This window comes from Magnolia sinica, chromosome 9 (genome assembly GCF_029962835.1).
Source record: "Magnolia sinica isolate HGM2019 chromosome 9, MsV1, whole genome shotgun sequence".
NCBI lineage: Eukaryota > Viridiplantae > Streptophyta > Magnoliopsida > Magnoliales > Magnoliaceae > Magnolia > Magnolia sinica.
The window spans coordinates 53,512,389-53,533,633 of NC_080581.1; the positions used below are offsets into that span (position 1 = coordinate 53,512,389).

At 42.4% G+C, this 21,245-nt stretch overlaps 1 protein-coding gene across 3 annotated transcripts in view; it reads right to left on the reverse strand.

Annotated features, from left to right (window-relative positions):
• Nucleotides 1–20,786, reverse strand: part of LOC131255442 (GPI ethanolamine phosphate transferase 1) — a 110,938-nt gene extending 90,152 nt beyond the window's left edge. The window contains exons 1-2 of one of the 3 annotated variants that reach the window (XM_058256160.1): nt 20,347–20,786; nt 2,988–3,179 (exon numbers count right to left, since the gene is read on the reverse strand). In XM_058256160.1, the coding sequence (XP_058112143.1) occupies nt 2,988–3,179; nt 20,347–20,590 (436 nt within the window). In that variant the 5' untranslated portion in view covers nt 20,591–20,786. Of the gene's footprint in view, nt 1–2,987; nt 3,180–20,346 lie in introns of those variants that run through there. The other 2 variants (XM_058256159.1, XM_058256161.1) reach the window with 2 other exon arrangements.
• Between the last annotated feature and the right edge of the window lie 459 nt (nt 20,787–21,245).

Sequence of the window (21,245 nt, forward strand, 5' to 3'; positions counted from 1 at the left end):
CACCATGTGGATCAAAGTTCTAACTGGGAACTAATTGCACAACTCAGGACTTTAGGGAGACACAAGTTTAGTTCTCATATATGGAAGGCCATCCTTGTAACCTGCTACCATCTATGTAAAGAACTAGTCATGCTTTGTAGATCTACGAAATACCACCAGAGGACCCTTCGGCATACTGTCAGGTGTCTTAGTCATGCAAAACCCAAAGGTGAGATGCAAAAAAATCCATCAACTACTCTCGTCTCAAGTATCTAAACACGTGCAATGCCTCCCCAAAGATCATATGAGGACACCCATCATTGGCAATTCACTACTAATGGGCAAAGTCTCGGTGAAGATCGTAACAAGAGCTTTCCAGGAACTAGAATCTACTAACATCACTAGAAGTATCTGGCTTTCCACCTGGCCTCCGAAAACCCGGATCTTCTTATGGAAATTAGCTCATGGTTGGTGGCCCATTCAAATGGATATAATCCAAAGAGAACACGCGACGCCACCAGAATGTCCCATGTGCAATTCTCACTTTTTAGAATTGGCTTACCAACTGTTTATAAACCCTGCATTCAGTAAACAGGTGTGGAATCTTATGATTGTCAGATTCCATTGCTCGAATACATCAATCGCTGAAATCGATGTCTCCATTGCAGGTCAGCAGGAACCAAAACCAAAGGCAAATTAAATTTCATATGGAAAGCAACAATTGCTTTCCCAATTTGGGAGGTGTGGAAAACTAGAAACCAGGTGATCTTCAAATCTACCACTAGAGAAAACTTGGAGGTATGGGACTCCATCTGCACCCCAACAATTTAACTCAGCAACCACTGAAGCCACGGACACCTGCTCCACTCACTGGCCCATCCAGCGCTCATGGAAACAACACCACATTAGAATAGCACAAAAGAATACAGGTAAAATTGCATCTGCCTAAACTAGGATGTATACAGGTAACTTTGACAGTTCATCAAAAGGGAATCAGGGTAAAGGTGGCATAGAAGGCATCTTTCGATGCCATAACCACCAGTTTGTTGTGGCCTTAGTGGATATTCCACATTGTACAAGCCAATACGTAGTAGTTTATGCTATATATTCTGTTATGCAAATAGCGAACAAGGTGCAAAAGTCTCCTCATAGGAGACTGCAGTAACACCCTCAAGGCAATCACTCTATCTCCCTTCATTGGTGGATCGGGCAAATCATCAACAAGCTAGGGAACTTTTGCACTTCTTTCCTAGTCGGCACCTGATCATGAATATGGAGAATGGAACCAGGCAGCAGACACCCCATCAAACTTGCAGCCGAACGAAAGGACAGTTAACAACAGTTATGTAACCTGTAGGAGTTGCTTAATAAAAGCCACAGTTAACCACTTATAGAAAACATTTGGTATCCCCTCAAATGAATAGCTACATGTAATAAATGCTTCAAAAAGCAAAGAACTAGACAACTCTACAAAAAGCAGTTCCAAATTAGAATGCATTCTTTCCTTTCTGATCCTTATAGCTCCGAGGTCTTTTCTTTTCTTTTTACTTTTATCAGTTGAATCCTGCACTGAGTTTTTGCAAGCAATGGTTTAAATAATCATTTGATACCTAGTATCATCCGAATCAACTTGGTAATCAGCATCGACACAAGTCAGCATCCCTCTCCAAAAACAATGTGTACAAGACTTATCCAGACTATAGGGCCATTCAACTGGCCAGGCCTGGGGTTGTCTTCACCCCAGATTTTGAACCAGTCTTGTCAGGCTGGCCCTATTCAAATTTCAGTTTGCTTGGCCTGGGCCGGTCTATCAACAGCCCAATTCCAGACTCAGCAGTGCCCATTGGAATTCATACTGAATCAGACATTGTAAACTGTTTCACCTAAACATGAATCAACTTATTCAGTGCAAACATTAAAGAGAGTTTTACATCTGTTGGAGTACACTGCCTTCAGTGTACGAGCATTGCAGTGTATTTGGGTATGAGAATTCACATACAATGAGTTGTCCTCTAGTGCACCATATCCTTGGAGATAATGGTGTATCTTTTAAATTTGGTTTGCATTTATTTTATCTTTCGTAAAAACTGGTCTACAAATAGACCGGTAGAAGGAGAGAGATGTGAAGAAAATATTCTCTTCTCTTCTTTCATGTCTTCCTTTACACTGTCATCCACAATGTTTTAATAACATCCAACTTCGTTTTACTTATTTTCTCTTTTCGTAATTTTACAGTTGCTACGGGTGTTATTAGAGAATTTTAAAAGTCCATTGTCATCCTTCGTGGGCAAAACTGGAAACAAATTGGGATTATGAATTGAAACACAAAGAGTAAGTCAAGAAACCCTTTTGGGTAACTCAAATAAGGTTTATCATCATTTTTTCATGAATCAAGTTTCATTCATCTAAAATATGTGCAAATCATAGAGATATGGATTTGGTCACCAGTCTAGATCTATGATGTGAAATAAAGAATAACAAAAAATATTAAAAAAAAAATAAAGAGGATCCATTATATAATAAAAGTAAAAAATTAAAAAAAATTTAAAAAAAAAAAAAACAACAAATTATTTATACTATTTTCTTACTTTTAAAATATTATAGATTCTATTTTTTATTTCAAAAAAGGATATTAACATATAAAATTTGGTAAATGTCTGTTTCAACAATTTTTGCGATTTTTCTGATTATTAGGAATTTAATAATTATTATTGAATACATTTCGGTGGCTAACACAATGCTACTCATCCAGATTCAATTCAGCTCCAGCGATACAACTTGGACTCGGCCCCATCCAAATTAGTCACTGAAACTGGGAAACATGTTGCTAATTAGCAATAGATTATGGTCTTCACCAATGGACATTCCAATGTTTCAAAGAAAATAGAAAAGACAATAGCATAGTTATAGCATAGTTATATGTAAAAGAACAGGACTTGTAACAGGTCCATCAACACTTAATTCCATTTATATATGCAGTAGAGACACAGAGAGAGAGCGAATCTCACCTTTTGTAACAGCACTAGGATCTTCATAGAAGCCAGCAATTATAGAAACATGACCCGGCCTTGATTCTGTTGGAGGGCGAGCATGAGATACTCCCCAACGACCTTTTCCTGTTATTACACTTCTGAGAAAAGGTGCCCTGAATTGCCCTTCGGAATCCGGCTCAAAGAATTTGTCAGCACGTAAGCCATCAGCTGCAATCATTTTGAAGTAAACAAGCAAGAAACTTTAGATCTAAAGAAATAGAAAACACATCAGTTATACTGTGGGCTACAGAATGTTTGGTTCCTGAACAATTTCTCAAATATTAAGTACCCTTGGTAAACAGTGAATGTGGATAAACGAACCAAAGTAAGCAATCCAAATGCAATAATTACTTCAGTATTTCAAACAAATATTCTCAGGAACAATTATGCAAACAGAATTGCACAATGAGAACACTCAGAACACATGCCCATAGGGAAATTAGTAAATTGAAGGAATTTCTTGTCTGGATATTTGAACTGAGATTTTTTTATTTTTTATTTTTTTTTTTTTTGAAAGGCAACAAAAACTTTATTAGAATCCTCAAAGAAAGCGGAAAAGAATACAACAAAACGAAGAAATTAAAGGCTCAAAAGGGCTACAATAATGAAAGTATCTAATGGGGACATCACGCGCACTCACGCCGCTCCCCCTACGCACGTACGCTAGAAGGAGGGCCCCACCGTCGATCTGGATCGATGACGACATCCAGAGAGGGCCTCCTAGCTAGAAGACGAAGTTTTGATGCAAAAGAGTGGGCCCGTTTGTCAAGAAAAGCCCATCATGGGATCTCATGATCGTGGCCCACTAATCGATTGATTTCATATTTTAGGTTTTGCTTATTAATATTATTTAGAACATCATGGACACTTTAGATTTCTTTGATTAGTTTTTATTTTGATTTACTTCATCACCAAGTAATAGGTTGCGCACATGGCGCGAGTTTTGAGGTATAAGGTTTTTTTATAAATAGGCACCCCTTGTAGCTTTTTTTAATGTATTGAAGATTAAGAAAAATTCTGCGTTTTCCTACTCTCTGAGTTGTGAAACCTAATTGGATGCGAAGCCCTCCCTTCATCAAAGGGTTAACTACCGTAGTGCGAAGCCACATCGATCCCGATTCACCCCCATCCTCCATCATTTTTTTTTCCATCTTCCTCCACCATCCGTACTTCGAATTCGTCCCTTTTGTTGCATCAGATTTCTTCATTACAGCGGGTTTCCAGATTTTGGCCCGCAGGCGAGCTGAAACTTCAGCGGAGCACCACGCACAAACCGTGCATTGGATCGAGTTGAGATTTTGGGGGTTTTAGAGTCCATCCCTGGCCGACCAGGGCCAAGGTGGCCTTTTTCTGAATAGTGGGCCCCACACACGTGCGTCTAGGACATTGTTGCTGTCCACGCGCGGGAACTGTCTTTTGGTTCAGGTTTTCTTCTTATTTTACCCTTCATACCAGTTTTTCATAAACCCTAACCCTAGATCGCATTATCCTTAATTTATTTGCCCCTTTTCTCACCCTGGGGTTCCTTAAATTGAAATTGGTGAATCCCTTAGATTAGGGACTGATTGTTGTGCATGTGTGGATGATTACTGCTTATCTTTGAGCATCGTTTGGTTTATAATTTTAATAGATCCAGCCCTAACATGTGTAGGCCTAGACCCACATAGATTCCCCTTAATTGAATGGTTTGGACTTTCATGTGGGATATGGAATTTGTGTAATTGTTTCTGAACTAACGTGATCTTAAGCCTGAAATCTTGCACATCATATTTAAATTCACGTCCTGCATCAGTATGTAAATCCTTTAAACCCGAGGCCCATTCCTTAACCCAAATCAAAGCTTTCCGAAAGGATCGATCAGCCCTATCCACCTTATTCACGAAACACCTTCTGTGCCACGCCCACCCCCCCCCCCAAAAAAATGATCCACAATGTAGCTACGGCTGCGAAATTCCAAACCACCTTACCCTCTTTTCCAATGCCTCCACCATCCCAAGAGGCCATAAAGGATGGAATAGAATCCGGCAGAACCCAACAAACATTAAGGGTCAATAAGAAAGTCTCTCAAATCTTCCTTGCAAAGGAACAATGAATAAAAAGATGGTCCATTGACTTTGCATCCCTCATACATAGAAGACAGATATTTAGAAGCATCGTGCCTCTTTTACGAAGATTACCTACGGTGAGGACTCTATTCCTACCCACTAACCACACAAAAGCGGCCACTTTAGGGGGAGCTCCATGCTTCCAAAAGCGAGAGTTATAAGAAGTGGACAAAGTAGTTGCAGATAATTTTCTATAGGAGCAGACTGAGAAGCAGCCCAATTTGTGACCCCTCTAGATCAATGAATCCCCAACCGAGTCATTTGTCACCACTAGATTTAGCCTATCTAATAGATTGATGATCATCTCTACTTCCTCATCCTTCAATCCCCTAAAGCACAGGGGAGCCCTCACTGCTCCTCTTTTGGATCTCGAACAACCATTTGCAATACAAACATTCCTGTCTGAGGCCAAACTTGCTAGATTCGGAAAGGCATCTTCCAGCAGGCAGTCCCCCAACCATGAGTCTTCCTAGAACCGAACCCAAGAGCCATCTCCCACTAGATACGTAACTTCTTCCTTAAAACTTTGGGGCAATCAAGAGCACCGCTTTCCGAAGGTCCAAAGCCTTATATTTGGAAGAGTCTTTAACCCACCATCCCCCAAGACTTGTACCGCATTTACTGGATAAGACTTCTTTCCACAAGCTATGGTCTTCCATAGCAAACCGCCACAACCACTTCCCCAATAATGCACTATTCATGATGTCCAACACCTTTAGGGCGTGTTTGATTTTTCCTATCATTTGTAAATACACGGTAAATAAGTAATTATTGCTATCTGAGCTTGTTTGAAAATCAGATGGTATTTCCACCTTGAAAACTGCTTCAAAAGGAGTGACTTAAATTTGTGGGCCCCACCATAATATATGTGGCATATTCACACCGTCCACCCACTTTACCCAAACATTCTGGGCCTAAGTAAAAAAATATGAGGTCGATCCAAAGCTTAAGTAGCCCACATCAAAGGAAACAATGGCCTTAAAACGTCAACCGTTGAAAGCTCTTTCCTTTAACGGGCCCACTTTGATGTTTATTTGTTATCTAATCCGTTCATAAGTTAACACAAACATGGATAAGGGAGAAAACACAGATACCAAGTTGATCCAAAACTTCTAGGGGGCCCAAGAAGTTTTTAACGATAAGCATTCAATTCCCATTGTTTCCTATTGTGTGGTCCACTTGAGCTTTGGATCTACCTCATTTTTGAGCTCATGCCTTAAAATTAGCTCACATAGCGGATGGATGGTGTAGATAAGCCACATACATCACAGTGGGCCCTACATTTATTTTGCACCTGTCCTCGGTTTTAGTGTTTCAAAAGCAAGTGTCAACATCAACATTGGAATGATGTGGTAATTACTTAGGTAAGTAATTATTACCTATTTACTGTGCATTTACATCTTATCCGGATAATCAAACACGCCCTCAGGCCAACTCCCCCTTCTGATAGCAGCTTACGAACATCCTCCCACTTTAGGAGATGATATTTCTTCAAAGGGTCTTTACCACGCCATAGGAAGTTTCGTCTAAGTTTCTCCATTTGTCCAAAACCGACTTCGGACATTTGAAGAGTGACATAAAAGTAAATAAGTATATGTTAGAGAATGCAGATTTGATCAAGGTCAAGCACAGGTAATCCGAGATAAGTGGAGGGCTTCCAGGGCAACACCCAAAAATCTCCACATACCTTGTAACCACACTTCATTTCATTCACTTTCAGCCCCGACAGAGTTTCAAAGCAAGCAATAATTTGAACCGAGATTCTGCAGCCTACAGAAAACTCAGAGGAGATACGGTTTTTTTTAAAAAAAAAAAAAAAAAAAACTTTTCCATCGCGGGAGCCATAACAACCGTTACGGTTCAAGTTTTTCAACTCACCTCGCTTCGGACCTATATCACATGATAGCCCTGACTGTTATCGATATGTATTGGCTATTACGGCCAAAATGTAACCATTTTGGTGCACCCTAGATCTAATCCATCTTTCTTCCTTCTATCCTATAATTATTTTCCTTCTTTTATTTTTTGTCTCTCCCATCCCTCTTGTGCCGAAAATCTTTTAAGAAAACCTACCGTTTCTTTTCTTTTTGTTGTGCCGGGACTTCAAAAGGGTCCGTGTGTGAGAAGGGGTTGAAGTGTTCATAATCATCACCTCTCGTGTGTGGGACGTGTGGACATAGGGGTTGATTGCCTTTGTCGGATATCATGTTCGTAATCATCAACCTTCGTAAGTTGGAAGTTGGAATGTGCGGACGTGTGGGCTGGTTATACTCTTCAAGTGTGATGTGCATACCGTGTGAAGCATAAAAGTTGCGTGTTCGCAGGTCGCAAAAGATCGGCCCGTGTTCGTATAAGCTCGCAGTATATATTCTAGGCCTTTGTCCAAGATGGAAGAGAAAAGTAATTCAAATTTTGAATTCTTCATAAATCCAACTAATTTTTTTAGAGTCCAAATAATCTCTATTAAATTAAATGGAACATGCTATCTTCTGTGATCCATATCAATTCAAGTGTTTTTAACTACTAGGACAAATTAAAATACTTGACTAAAAAAAAAACCTAATGGGAGTGCTAGTGCGCATGATCAATGGATCCAGGAGAATGCTCAAATTATGATGTGGTTGTGGAATAGTATGGAACCTTCCATTAGTGAAAATGTAACAAATTATGATGTGGTTGAGGAATAGTATGGAACCTTCCATTAGTGAAAATGTAATGTTTTTTTATACTGCAAAAGTGTGGGATGCATTAGAAGAGATATATTCATCCGATAAAAACATTTCTCAAACATATCAGTTATTTAAGGAAATATTTAAAAGCTTCAACAATGGGATAAATCACTAAATGAATATTAAAGGAATGCGGGAGGAGTTGAATGTATATCAACCCCTTACTACTGATTTTTTTTTTTTTTTTTTTTAAAGCAACGGGAATATATATTTAAAAAAGGAAGGAGAGAAAACAGGGGGGATCTGCTGAGCTGAGATAGCAGAAACAAAAAGGCTACAAGCCTAAAAACAGAAAATTAAAGTCCTTAAGGAAAGCTGCCCATTCAATTAGTAATCGTTTCGCCCTTGAGCCCACAACTTGAGCCGAAGATTGAGAGTTGTTGAAGCATCTGTCGTTCCTCTCCTTCCAGAACACCCACTAGATAGCCAGGATAGCCATTTTCCACACCTTCGATTTGAGTTTACCCAACTTGAAGCCGTGCCAATAAGCCAGCATAGAGGAGGCAGAGGCTGGGACGCAGCCACTAACGTTGAATCTGGACGAAAAATCCTGCCGAATGTGAGAAATAAAGAGACAATGAACGAAGAGATGGTCCACTGATTCATCGCTACCCATACAGCAAAGGCGGATATTAACTAGTTGCATCCCTTTTTTCTTAAGATTGTCAATCGTGAGAATCCGATTCTTAGACGCCAACCAGCCAAAACATATAAATTTTGGAGGGATGGGATATTTCCAGATAAAAAGGGAGGCGGAGGTTGCATTTGGGGGGGGGGCAGAGAATAGCATAGAGAGACTCAACCGAGAAACGAGAAGATTTGTCTCTAGTCCAAATAATCCTGTCCAGCTCAGATTGGATCGAGATCACCCTGGATAACTGATCGAGAAGGGCAATGTACTCTGTAACCTCCCTACCGAGAAGGTTTCTGCAGCAGCTAATATTCCACGCTGTGCCTGAAACAGATTGAGAAAAAAGCTGGCAATAGCACTCTCATTAACAGCGAGGCAATAGATCGAAGGGAATCTGCCCTTCAACCTCCTTTCTCCCGTCCAGTGGTCGTCCCAGAATCGAATCGCTGATCCGTTCCTCAAATGAAAGGCAGTATTCTGAACGACGGGATGTTTGGACCACAGGATGCCTTTCCAAATGCGAGAGGCTCTATAGTTTGAGGAATCCTTGGTCCACCAACCTCCTGGGGATGACCCGTACTTCCCTTTGATTACTATGGTCCATAAAGCTTCCGGCTCCGATCCCAATCTCCAGGTCCATTTGCCCAAAAGGGCCCTATTCATTACCTTCAGATTTTTTATGCTCGCGCCTCCTTCCTGGAAATGTCTACATACATCTTGCCAGTCCAAGAGATGGAATTTGTTCTGATTTTCCTTGCCGCACCACAAAAAGTCTCTTCTCAGCTTATCGATCCGATGCATAATAGATGGCGGGCAGATAAGCAGGGACATGAAGTATGCTGGGATGTTGGACAAGGCCGCTTTAATGAGAGTGAGCCTACCCCCCATGGATAAGTACCTACATTTCCATCTAGCCAACATCTTTTGAAATCTCTCGACAACCTTGTCCCACATTGCTGTCGGAGGGGAGCCAATAGCAAGCGGAAGACCTACAAACAGCGTCAAGAAGGCAGGTGAGTAGCCCAGAAGCTCAGCGTAAGCATTTAATTGTAAATCCGATAAATTGACCCCAAAGACCTTGGATTTGGCCATGTTAATTCTCAGCCCTGAAACTGCCTCAAAGCATCTTAGAGTAGTGTGGAGATTGTTGATGGCTTCAGGATCTGCTTCGATCATGATAAGAGTATCATCAGCAAATTGGATATGGGATATCAGCGTAACTACCCCTGGCATTGAGATGCCACAGAAAAAACCAGCACTGTCCCTTTATCAACAACTGAGAAAGAGCCTCTGCAATCATAAGAAAAAGAAGGGGCAAGAGGGGGTCACCCTGGCGAAGACCCCTCAAGCTGGGGAAGAAACCTTTCGGAACACGGTTAAGGAGGATCGAAAAATGCGGCAATTCGACGCGGGCCTTGATCCACATTCTCCATTTATCGCCAAAGCCCATACGGAGAAGCATATAATGAAGAAAGCCCCAGTCAACGTGGTCGTAGGCCTTCTCAATATCGAGCTTACAAAACACAATTTTCTTCCCAGACATGTGGTAAGAGTAGAGAACTTCATTTGCTATTAAAGCACCGTCGATGATCTGTCTGCCCCTTATAAAAACATTTTGATACTTGGAAATCAACTTGTCCATAACTGTCAATAGTCTTATAGAAAGAATTTTGGCCAAAATTTTTGCCAGAATTTTGTACGGATTGCCAATCAAGCTGATGGGCCTGAATTCGGCAAAAGAGCTTGCTCCGACCACTTTGGGGATAAGGGCAATGAATGAAGCTCCAATACCCTTGGATAATTTTCCTCTAGAGTGGAATTCATTTAGGAAATTCATGACATCTGGCCTAACACTGTCCCAGAAATGATGGAAGAAGGACATGGGAAACCCATTAGGCCTAGGGGATTTGTCTCCTTCCATGGCATCCACGGCCAACTTTGCCTCTTCTTCCAAGAACGGAACCTCCAGAGAATCGGCTTCCAATCTCAGGAGCGAGAGAAAAGGGATCCCGTCCAAACGGGGTCTGGTCCATCCCTCGGAGGAGAGCACAGAAAAGAAGTGGTCCACAGCGATGTCAGAAATCTCGTCTCTGTCCTCAACCTGTCTGTCGTCAACAATGATGCTAAGGATGGCTTTAGCCCGAGCTCTCATGTTAGCTATGTTGTGGAAGTATTTGGTGTTCTTATCTCCCTTAGAGATCCACCTAGCCCTCGATTTTATCTTCCAAGACAATTCATCTTCAAGAGATCTGGAGGAAATGGATTGAATGATCAGAATACGTTTGGATAAGACGTCCATAGGGAGAACATCGCCTTCAGCACTGGAGTCAATTTGATGCAACTCAGCAAATAAAGCTTCAGTTTCGATTTCTCTCCTCCGAAGGACTTCTGTCTTCCAGTCTTTCATTTTCTCATTTAGGAGTCTAGTTTGCAAATCAGCCTGTGACTAGCGAAACCATCCACTTGGAAAGAGGCCCACCACTCCACAATCTTCTGCTTGAATCCCTCAATGTTGAGCCAAGCTGGACTGAATTTGAACGGGCCCCAATCAATGTTGATTACCAAGAGGAGAATAGGGCAGTGGTCCGAAGTCGTCCTGGGAATGGCAAACTGACACACTGAAGGGAACTCCTCAACCCAATCCATGGATAGGAGGAATCTGTCTAATCTGGACTGAATCTAAGATCTGCGACTGTTAGATCAAGTAAATCTGGCTCCAGCCAGAGGAAGGTCCACGAGTTCCTCAGCCTGAATCCAATCAGAGAAAGATTGCATAGCTTGAGAGGTTCGCCTATTATGAGAGTGCTCTTTCGCAAAACGAATCACGTTGAAGTCACCCACGTAACAGCCTGGGCCTGAAAAGGACTGTCTAATGGCAGTCAGCTCGTCGCAGAAGTTGGGCCTTAAAGACTCTTCATTAAGACCGTAAACATAAATAATAATACAATGGAACTTAGAGCACTTATCTTGGAGAATAACTGCTTTGGAAAAGACGCCCGACAAGGAAGCCAATAAGTCCCACTTGGAGGATTTCCAAGCAATGGGGATGCCTCCTGAAGAACCAACTGCATCCAAAGCGACAAACTGAGCATCCAGAACTCCCCATAAGGTGGCCAGCAAACTATCATAGAACGAAGGAACTTTGGTTTCCTGAAGACAAATGACGTCCGGATTCTTTCTCCGAATAGAACCTTTGATAAGGCTCCACTTCTGCTTGGAGCTGACTCCCCTAACATTCCAAGATAGAATGATCATTAGGGAACTGATCTGCCCCGAGTACCCTTCCGTCCACGTCTAGCAAAAGACGTGGATGCTAAAGGCGGAGAAGATTGAAGCCTAAGAAGCTCTCTATTGCTTGCGGAACAGGGGACTTGTTTGGCAGAGGTCCTAGCTGGAGGTAAGGGCCTACCCCTATTCTCGATGTATTGGAATAGGCCGATATAGTCTTCTGGTTGGTTACCGAACAAGAGGCCCAACAATCGGCCCACCTGACCCACTGCATCTCTAGGCCATTTTTTGTCGTGAATTTCTTCATAAATTTCCTCTCTACTTTTGCCTTCTGTGTTCACCATGGAAATGCCTCCCTGTTGCTGATATGGAATCTCTGAACACATCTGAAGGGGTTCTACAACAATCACATCACTGGAGATCTCCTCCTGGAATAGAGTAATAGGGCCCAAATCCACCCAGTCTCTGCAGTTGGACACCGAGTTGGCAGGAGTTGAAGGGAGGGGAGAGGCAGACATGGATACGGATAACAGGTTATCTGAAATATCTCCTCTGGAGATATCGTCGCCCAGGGCCGAAGGAGAATGGTTGTGGGTAGAAGGCTATGGGTTGGGGAAATGAGTGTGGGTGAAGGTAGTAGGAAGAGGTATGTCGGTTTTGGTGGTCGAGTGCGGCATAAGAAAAGGTTTAGGGTTAACGAGGACGGGTTCGGGTACTTTGAGTGAGCCCCATTTACTTGGGGAGAAACAGATTCGGGTCGAGAACGGACCCGCTTCCACAGAACTGATATCAACAAGAGGCATGAGACTCAGGGATGACGTCTGATCTGCCAAGTGGAAGGCCCTGCTGCCGTCGATTGGGATATCGAGCGACTTGTGATGAGATCTTCTGGCTAACGCGGCATCGTCATTATTAAGTCTCGAGATTTGGTGATACGGAAAGCTACGTGGCTGCACTATAGCTGTCCATCGAGAGAAAAGGTCGTCCGCTCGAGAAGGGAGTTCTGGTTTCCGGACACGTGTCGCGATCTCTGACGCAAGTGAGATATTCATGCCAACGACTGGGATATCGTCAGTCAAATGAGACGCCGAAGCAGAGGAGAAGCTGCCGCGTACCCCTTGAAAAGGCTGGACGTTGTCGTTGGTGACATTCTCTGCAGGCGGTCTGACAGCCCTGTGCGTTGGTAGTCCACTCGAGTATGGAACCGGAACTCCTTCCCTCGGGCTCTCCTGCATCTGCGATAAGGGCTGCCCCACCGGCTCCCTAGAACTCCACACATCACCCCATCTGGGCTGAGTCGACTCTGAGAATTCCTTCTGGACCAAAAGCGAAATGACCCGATTATCGACCTTGACTCGAACATGGGTCGAAGGGGGAGAACCTTTCTCTCTTCTCACCCGAGCCCTGATGACGCCCAGTTCCACTCCTAGCTGAGTCTTGGAGTCGATTTCGAGGAGAAATCCCAGGTGATGCTGCTTTGATGAGGAATTCGTCATACAATACTCCATTGGGATATCCCAAATGAGGACCCAGATGTTTTCTTTGCCGAAGATAGAGAATTCATCCCACACCATGCTTTTTCTTATCGGGCCAGAGGCATGCAAATGACCTACCATTGTTAGCATCTCTGGGTTTTAGACCAAGGCCCACTCTCACCCAAAGGGCATTGAAACCCAAAGGCTTAATATCGGAGTTACCATATTGGAAGCCTGTGCAATCGCTAATCCATGCCCTGACTACCGATATCGACGCGCCCTCTTCCGTTATGATCACCATCAACTTAGCCAGTTCGGCTCTATTCTTCTCAAATATTTCCTGATCGACAGTGGAGTCCCATAGCTCATCGCCATTAACATTTCTTTCAGCGCCGATCGGGACGATCGGGGTCCCTTCTGGCGCCAAGGTGGGCGATGCGTTAGCATTAGGGCCCAGAAGAAGAGTGTCTCTGAAAGGACCGACGGAGCGAAGAGACGGCCTCAGAGATGGCCCTGGGGGGCCGCTGTGATGAATCGGGAGTTTGGAAGCTCCTGGAGAGGGACGCTTCAGGCGGGCAAAAGCAGGCAGGGTTTCCGATCCAAAGCGCGCCCTCTGGACTAACATTTTTTTTTCCGTCGTAGCTAACTCCATGGAGCATGGCCACTGCCCTGGCTAGTTCAACTTCGTTGCTCATGCAAACCAGTGTGAAGCCACGGTAAGCACCAGTGTCTCTATCTCTAGGCATAACTACGTCCATGACAGCTCCGGCTCGGCCAAAAATCTTCTCTAGGTTAAGAGGGAACCATCCATGAGGGTAGCCTTTAACAAATAGGGTGGGGTATGATGAATACTTGCTGCGACTGTCTCCCACCGGATTTCGATAACGCCTTCTGGGGGGACCAAGTTCCAGTCCCTGTCGTCGTTACCAGTAGGTAGCTAACCGACTTCTAGTTGACTTCCCTTCCCTTTATCTCTGCCCTGTAACGATGTGGCTTTGGAAACACCATCAACTCCATTCTTACTTCCGAAGGAAGACATTGAAAATAATGTTAAAACTAATTCCTTATCGCCATCGTCGTGGTCGTCATTGTCGTCGCCGTCGCTACCATCGTCTAACAATAAAGCTCATTTACTTCAGACCCAGCTGAATCAGACCCCTTACTACCATCGTCCAACAATAAAGCTCATTTACTGCAGACCCCTTACTACTGATTTGAGAAGCAACATTAGTAAAGAGAGGAGTTCTATGTGGCCAAGTTTTTATTAGGCGTTGTTGATGCTTATGGCCACACGTGTGGGCCATCCTCGCCACACGTGTGGTCCCACCCTTGGTCCTAGGATAATATGGCTCTGTGTAGAAGAGTGTTAGTAGTATGGAACTGAGAGGTGCACCCCTAGATCCTTGACATTCAGGAGCTCAAATTTGGAAAGCAATTTCTTCCTTGGAAAATTAATCCTTTGGAGTTGCTTTCAACACTTGCAATGGCATGTCAATTGGGTCCTAGGAGAATAGATTGTGTGGAGATCTCCACTCTAAACTTCATATGGAAGGCTCTATAGTTATATTCAATGAATTTTCCAAAAGACCATATGACGAAGTTGTTTTGACTCAACTTCAAATGTGATTTCAATGAGGACAAGGAAGAGTCTCGTAAGTCTTATGGGATCACTTAATTCCATGGTGATTGATCATCATTGGTAGGATTGGTGGTCATGGTTGTGGGACCGATCACGGAACTTCTCAATTAAACCCTTTACCATAAACTCTTGGGTATGGGATATGATATTGCTCCAATGCCCTGAATTTGGAAGTCGAAGGCTAACCTAAGGGTAAGCGCACTTGGATGGTTAGTCAGGCATAACAAATGTTTTTTATGCATTTGTGAAAGAATATGATTCTGGCCAACAAATGTTTTTTTATGCATGAGGAATGTTGAAAATGTTAATCCAATGCTCATCCATTATTCTTTTGCATATGAAATATGGGGTGCATGAAGCGTGAAGCGGAGAGGAAACAAATTCAATTGTTGGATCGGAGAAGCGTTTGTTTCAAAATGCAAAAAAAGTAGAAATAGGTAGGAAGCGGGAGTAGGGGAGTGAAAGCCTAGAGCTGGAGCGGCTCCTACTTAGAAGGGTCCTGCAACTAAGGTTCAACATCATTTGTTTGATGTTGAGATCCATTGATCTCCTCCTCGCAACCCAGCGGTGGGGCCCTAGAGGTCATAAGGGGAAGGTTTTATGGAGGTTATGCTTCCTCACAATTCTTTGGCATGTATGGAAGGAGAGGAGCAGCTGAACCTTCAATGATAAATGTCAACCAGCCACCCAAACTGTTCAGACAGGTAAATGGCTTGTTAGCTCTTGGGTAGGAATTTGTTAGTTCAGAAATGACGATCTTTCTTTTGATTTGCATCTCCTTTGTAATAATACCTTTAATTTTGAAATTGCTCTCGAGCCTTTTTTTTCTTATTAATAGAGTATCTTCTTGGTGATTAAAAAAAAAAAAAAAGTTACGGACTATATCTAATTTTAAAATTTCCCAGACAACTAAGGAAAGTGGTCCATATAAAGCCCCCACTCCACATGGATTCTAGAGTACCTTTTTTCTACAAAATGTTGCTCTATGGTGGGGCGCCTATCATGTGAGGTCAAAAATGTTTTGAGATAGGACACATTTTGAAGGAACTAGACCCAGAAAAATATTGTCCTCATCCCTAAGAGCTTAGTTGCAAGATCCTTCTAACTAGGTGTTGTTCCTGTTTCAAATCACGCTTCAAAGTCACACTCCGGCTGCTGCTTCCTAGCCGTTTACAGTTGATAACATTTTGAAACAACTGCTTCCCCACACTCACACCCAAACGCTTCACTTAATGCTTTGTGCAACCATAACCAATTGAAAGAGGTCACTTCCAGCCAGTGTTTTAAATAGTGGTAGCGTGATGCGTAGCGCTCAGCCCTCTATAGCGTGTAGCGTAAATACGTAGCGTGTAGCGTAAGCTACACGATATTTTTATTTTTTAATTAAAAAATAGGACAAATATAATAAATAGTGAAAAAGGGGGAAAAAAATATAAAAATGCCGAAAAGATGATTCATTTTATCAATTATAAGCATGTTCAAAAAAGTTATTAGTTATCATTATCAAAAGCCAATCCACATATATAAGCCAAATCAAATAATTATCACATCAACAACTTCCTAAGAAAACCACTTTAATTAATAATGTCTAATTGAAACCACAAGTCACAAATATGAAAAGACATAAAAATCCCATAGGTTAAAAGTATCAAGTACAATACAAGTGTCAGATTCCTCCACATTAGAAACAAAGAAAACGTGAAAAAATTTTAAAACAAAACTAAAATAGTAAAAAAATATATATTGTAGCTTATCCTAAGGACGCTACGCGCTATGTAGTTGTAGCGTACAGCGTGCGTTACAGGGGATTTACGTTATTTGGGATGCTACGTAGCGTTACGGCCACGCTACGCTACGTAGCGTACGCTACCGCTATGCTACGGGCGCTATTTGAAACACTGCTTCCAGCTAATCAACCTATGCAATTTGGGGTACAACGTGGTTGCAAAATTCACAGGAAATAGGATGGAACCAATTCTTAATAGAATTATATTCCCTCTCTAAGGAACTTTTGTGTCCCCAACGCCAAATTCAAGACAACATCTCCACTTATCTATACTATATGTGATGTGGGCAGCTTTTGGACATTTTGCCCCCGCAATTAGTTTCCCTCGGTCAGAGAACTTTCTATATTGAAAGGACATGAAGATGTTTCAAATGACAATAAAGGTATTTTTGGAACAAAAAAATGTGGTTGTTACCAGTCCAACTGTTCAAATTTCACCCACGAAAAAAAAAAAAAGCCTAGAAAGGCTTAGATTTTAGCAGCAAAATGCAAGAACCAAAGACAATTTGACCCTCGCCATTAATTTCAGTAGTTAAACTCCATGATATGAGAGGGCTTTTCACTAAAAAGAAAGGGTAGTTACTCCACTTTGTCAGAAGCACACAGCTCCTCTCCTTCCTCTTTGCATGTAGCCGTGGGGAAGGCATGTGTTAGGAGCCATTGCAAGGAAGGCCTCTATGGGGCCCACCATGATGCATGTGTTACATACAATCCATACATCTGTTGCAACGGCTCATGTTAGAACTACTAACCAAAAACGATGTAGACTTGAATCTAGAGTGGGCAACAAAATCGAAAAAAAAAAAAAAAAAAATTGGCTTGGTCTCTCTCCTTTTTCTCCCCCGTAACTCTCTCTCTCCTTGTTCTCTCTTCATATGCCACTTTCCTTTCCTATCTCCAACAGCATAGATTTTACCCACTTTGACCATTTAAAGCGATAGCCTACTCTCTTCTTCTTTGCGTATAGCCCCCAACAAATGGTACTACTAATAGGGAGCCACGCAACAAAGGTTGTGTGGAGTGAAACCCACTGTGATGTCTATGTCATATCTACTCCACGTATTGGTTGTACCAATTCATGTTAGAATGTGAGCTCAATAATCAAGCAATTTCAAAACTTAGGTGGGCTATTAAATGTCAACCGTTGAAATCTTCTTATGGGCCATAGAAGCTTTGGATTATGCTAATATTTATGTTTTCCCTTCATTCAGGCAATAATGACGTTATAAACAACTTGGATGAACTGTAAAAATCACTATGGGCCCCAAGAAGATTTCAACGATGGGTGTTTCCATTCCCAGTGTTTCATATGATGTGGCCCACTTGATTTTTGAATCTACCTCATTTTCATGATCGAATCCTATCATGATCTGGTGAAACTAATGGACAAAGTGGATGTCATACTAACATCATGGTGGGCCCCGTGGAGCTTTGTTGCTATTGTACAATCTACTTGTAACTCCGAAATTCACGTCAACACACCCCAACTCTCTCTCTCCTTCCTGATTTCTTATTCTCCGTTCTCTATCCACTTGCATTTTACGTGTCATACCCTTACTCAATTGATAACTACCCTTAGTTAATTTGTTGAAGGCATCCAAGTACCTACATGAGTTTATCAGAGGAGGAGAGCAGAGGCCCCAACCCCATTTTCATTATGGTTGAATGATCATTACATGGGCCAGTGGACCCAATTTGAGTTCTTAGCCGCATTAAAGACCCTACAAGCATGATTGTGCATTTTTGAAGACCCCACACTGGAAAGATGCATGTGGGTTGCTTATTTGGAACTGATTGATACATCTTTGGACTGTTTAGACGTCACCCAGCCTAACGTGAACCACATCTAGATGTTACAAACGTTAAATCATGTTGTTGGATATCTTGGACACATCAATTTGGTGATCCAGACCATTGGATATGTTAGGAGACTCGAGTTTAGGTCTACAGACACTCTAGTATGTACATCTGAACCATGGACACGTTGGACCACATTCATCCAGGACATTGATCATGTGTGGATGTGTGGAAGTACCTGTTCCACGTTGGAGATCATCCTTGTGCATGCGTGTGGCATATTTTATTTCTGCTTTATTTTTCAGTTTTATTTTAGGTTATTAGAGATTTATGTTTTGATCTTGACTGTTAATAGATTCGGATGATCAAGAATAGTCCTAGACTTAGGGTTTGCTTAGGTTTTCTTATATATACTTGTTTGAGGCTTAAGACTGGAGATTATTGACATATTGAATGACATTTCTCCACATTGCTTCTTTTGAGCAAGAAAACTTCCTGCGAATGGAATTTGGTGTGAAACCACTGGAGTGATTCCAAGTTATGTTTCTTATTCCTATTAGGGTATTTCTTTCTTCTCTCTCCCAAACCCTCTTTTTCCATTGAATATTTTTTTCTCTTCTTTCTCAAACCATAACTCCATCATCAACCCAACTCATCACCGACCAAACCGACCCAGCCCTACCACACCATCTGTACAACTGTACAGACATGCCCATACACTGCACGAACCTATCCGTATAGCATCCGTACAGCCAAACGGCATTCCCATTCATTGATCATTTCTCTTATTCTCTATTTTATAAAACCCTAATCCTAACCCTAGCCTTTTATAAAACCATAAATTTTCAATTTTTTTATTTCCAAACCTACCCCTAATCCATTCAAACCCTAGCAAAGCGCAAGTGAATCCTCGAATCTAGAACGAATCTTATGCTAGATGGAAGTTCTACCTTCCATTAGGCCATGTCCGATCACTAGTCTTAAGGATCTATTTTGTGGGATTGTAATGTGGTCTTGAACTTGAGCTTAATTAAATATTTGATTTTTCTAAATTTATGGTAGATTGGCTTTATTTTATGATTTGATTTATTCTGGTAATTCTTTAATTAATTTATTTGCATCATCCTAGTTTAGGCCATCCGTCTTGCATCACAATTGATGACTAACTTTTAAAAGAAAAGCGAGATCTACATACATGTACATAAAACTCGACATATAAAAATCCTACAACTAAATAGAATGGCCCTTCTTTAGGAGGTGATGAATAAAATGGACTTCAGCTCCAAATAGGCAAATCTCATGGAACTTATATCCACACCAACCTCCAATCTAATCATGGAATGTATATCCACGCCAACCTCAGGTGCTCATCCAGTGGGTCCCGCCACAGAAGGATGAGGTACCTAAAATCACCTCCATGGAACGATCCAGACAAACTGGAACAGTGAACTTTTTTGCGTTAGGTCTCACCAGTTAAAGATGGTTGGCAGGAATCCAGAAGCATTTTGGAATTCAAATTTTCAAAGTCCATTTTGAAATGCGTGATAAGATTTCAACCAAGCATGGATAATGAGAGGTTAAGTGTTCACCAGCTCCCATTGAATAAGCCATAAACGTTGTATTCGAGGACATAGTTTACCGTACATTCCTGGACGAGATCCAGACCGTTCACTCAGTAGGACCCGATAAAGTATGAGCCATAAACAAAAGAAAGAAAGAAAAATAAAACAGAATCAAACTGGTCAGATGATCAAAACCATTCAATCAGTAATAAATCAGATTCACTAACAAAAGAGGTTCACAGATCAGACGGTTGGAATTGTCCGATCAAGAGAATTCCTGGTTAGTGGCCAGGGTCATCGCCACTTCAAGGAAATGGAAGCAGAGAGGCTAAAATGTTAGAGGTAATGGAAAAGGAAGAGAGAAGGGAGGAGAGATGACTGACCCACAAGAAGGAAGAGGCGCTTGGCGGGGGCGGGGAAGCGTGGAGGGACGGGATCCATGCCGTGGACAATGGGACTCTTGAAGTAGATGTCGAAGATGCTGAGCATGTAGACAGCGTGGAGTAGGACTCCTAGAACGACCAGCCATCTCTCCCGCCTCTTCAGCCAACGTTGGCGTGTGTTGTTGGGAAGAGCGTCCTTGCGTTGATCTCCATCTCGCCCTCCCAATATCCCATCTTCCCTCATTCTCCTTCCGATATGAGGCTTTCAGAGAGAGAGAGAGAGAGAGCAATCAAGAGCAAATGTAGAATAGAAAGAAAAAACGAGATTTCAGTTTCAAAGCCAAGACTGAGAAGGCCACAACTACTGCAATCTCTCTTTAGACTTTTATTAGGTGATATGCCCCCTAAACACTTGCATCAGGGAGAGGGGGTTTTGGAGGGCTGCGAGTTGGGTGCGCAGATTCAACTGGCCGGCTGGTGCAGGTCCTCGGTTTCGGTTTGGGTTGGGATCTGTGTTGAATAACTGTAACCCAATTTGAATTCGGGTTCAGGTTGAGAAAACTTGGGTCGGGTTACGTTGGATTCGATAATCACGTGCATTTGGGTTGGGTTGAGTAAAGAGGACTTGTAATCGGGTAAGGGTTGGGCACCGCAGGTTGGAATTTGTGTTAGGTCGGGTTATGGTTTCTGTCGTCATAGGGTCAGGTTGGGTTGAGGGGTTGAGCTCGCTCTAGTTGACCCTCAACCCAACCCAACCGAGCTGCACTCCTAGTGAGCCGTGCTTAATTAGGGTAAAAAGTGGGGTCCTCTGTCCCTAACTTCCCATAGCTGGGGCCCATGTTTTTATGATAGGATCAAGATCTTGAGCCCCGCCATCCAACTCGGCCGTGGGACTATCT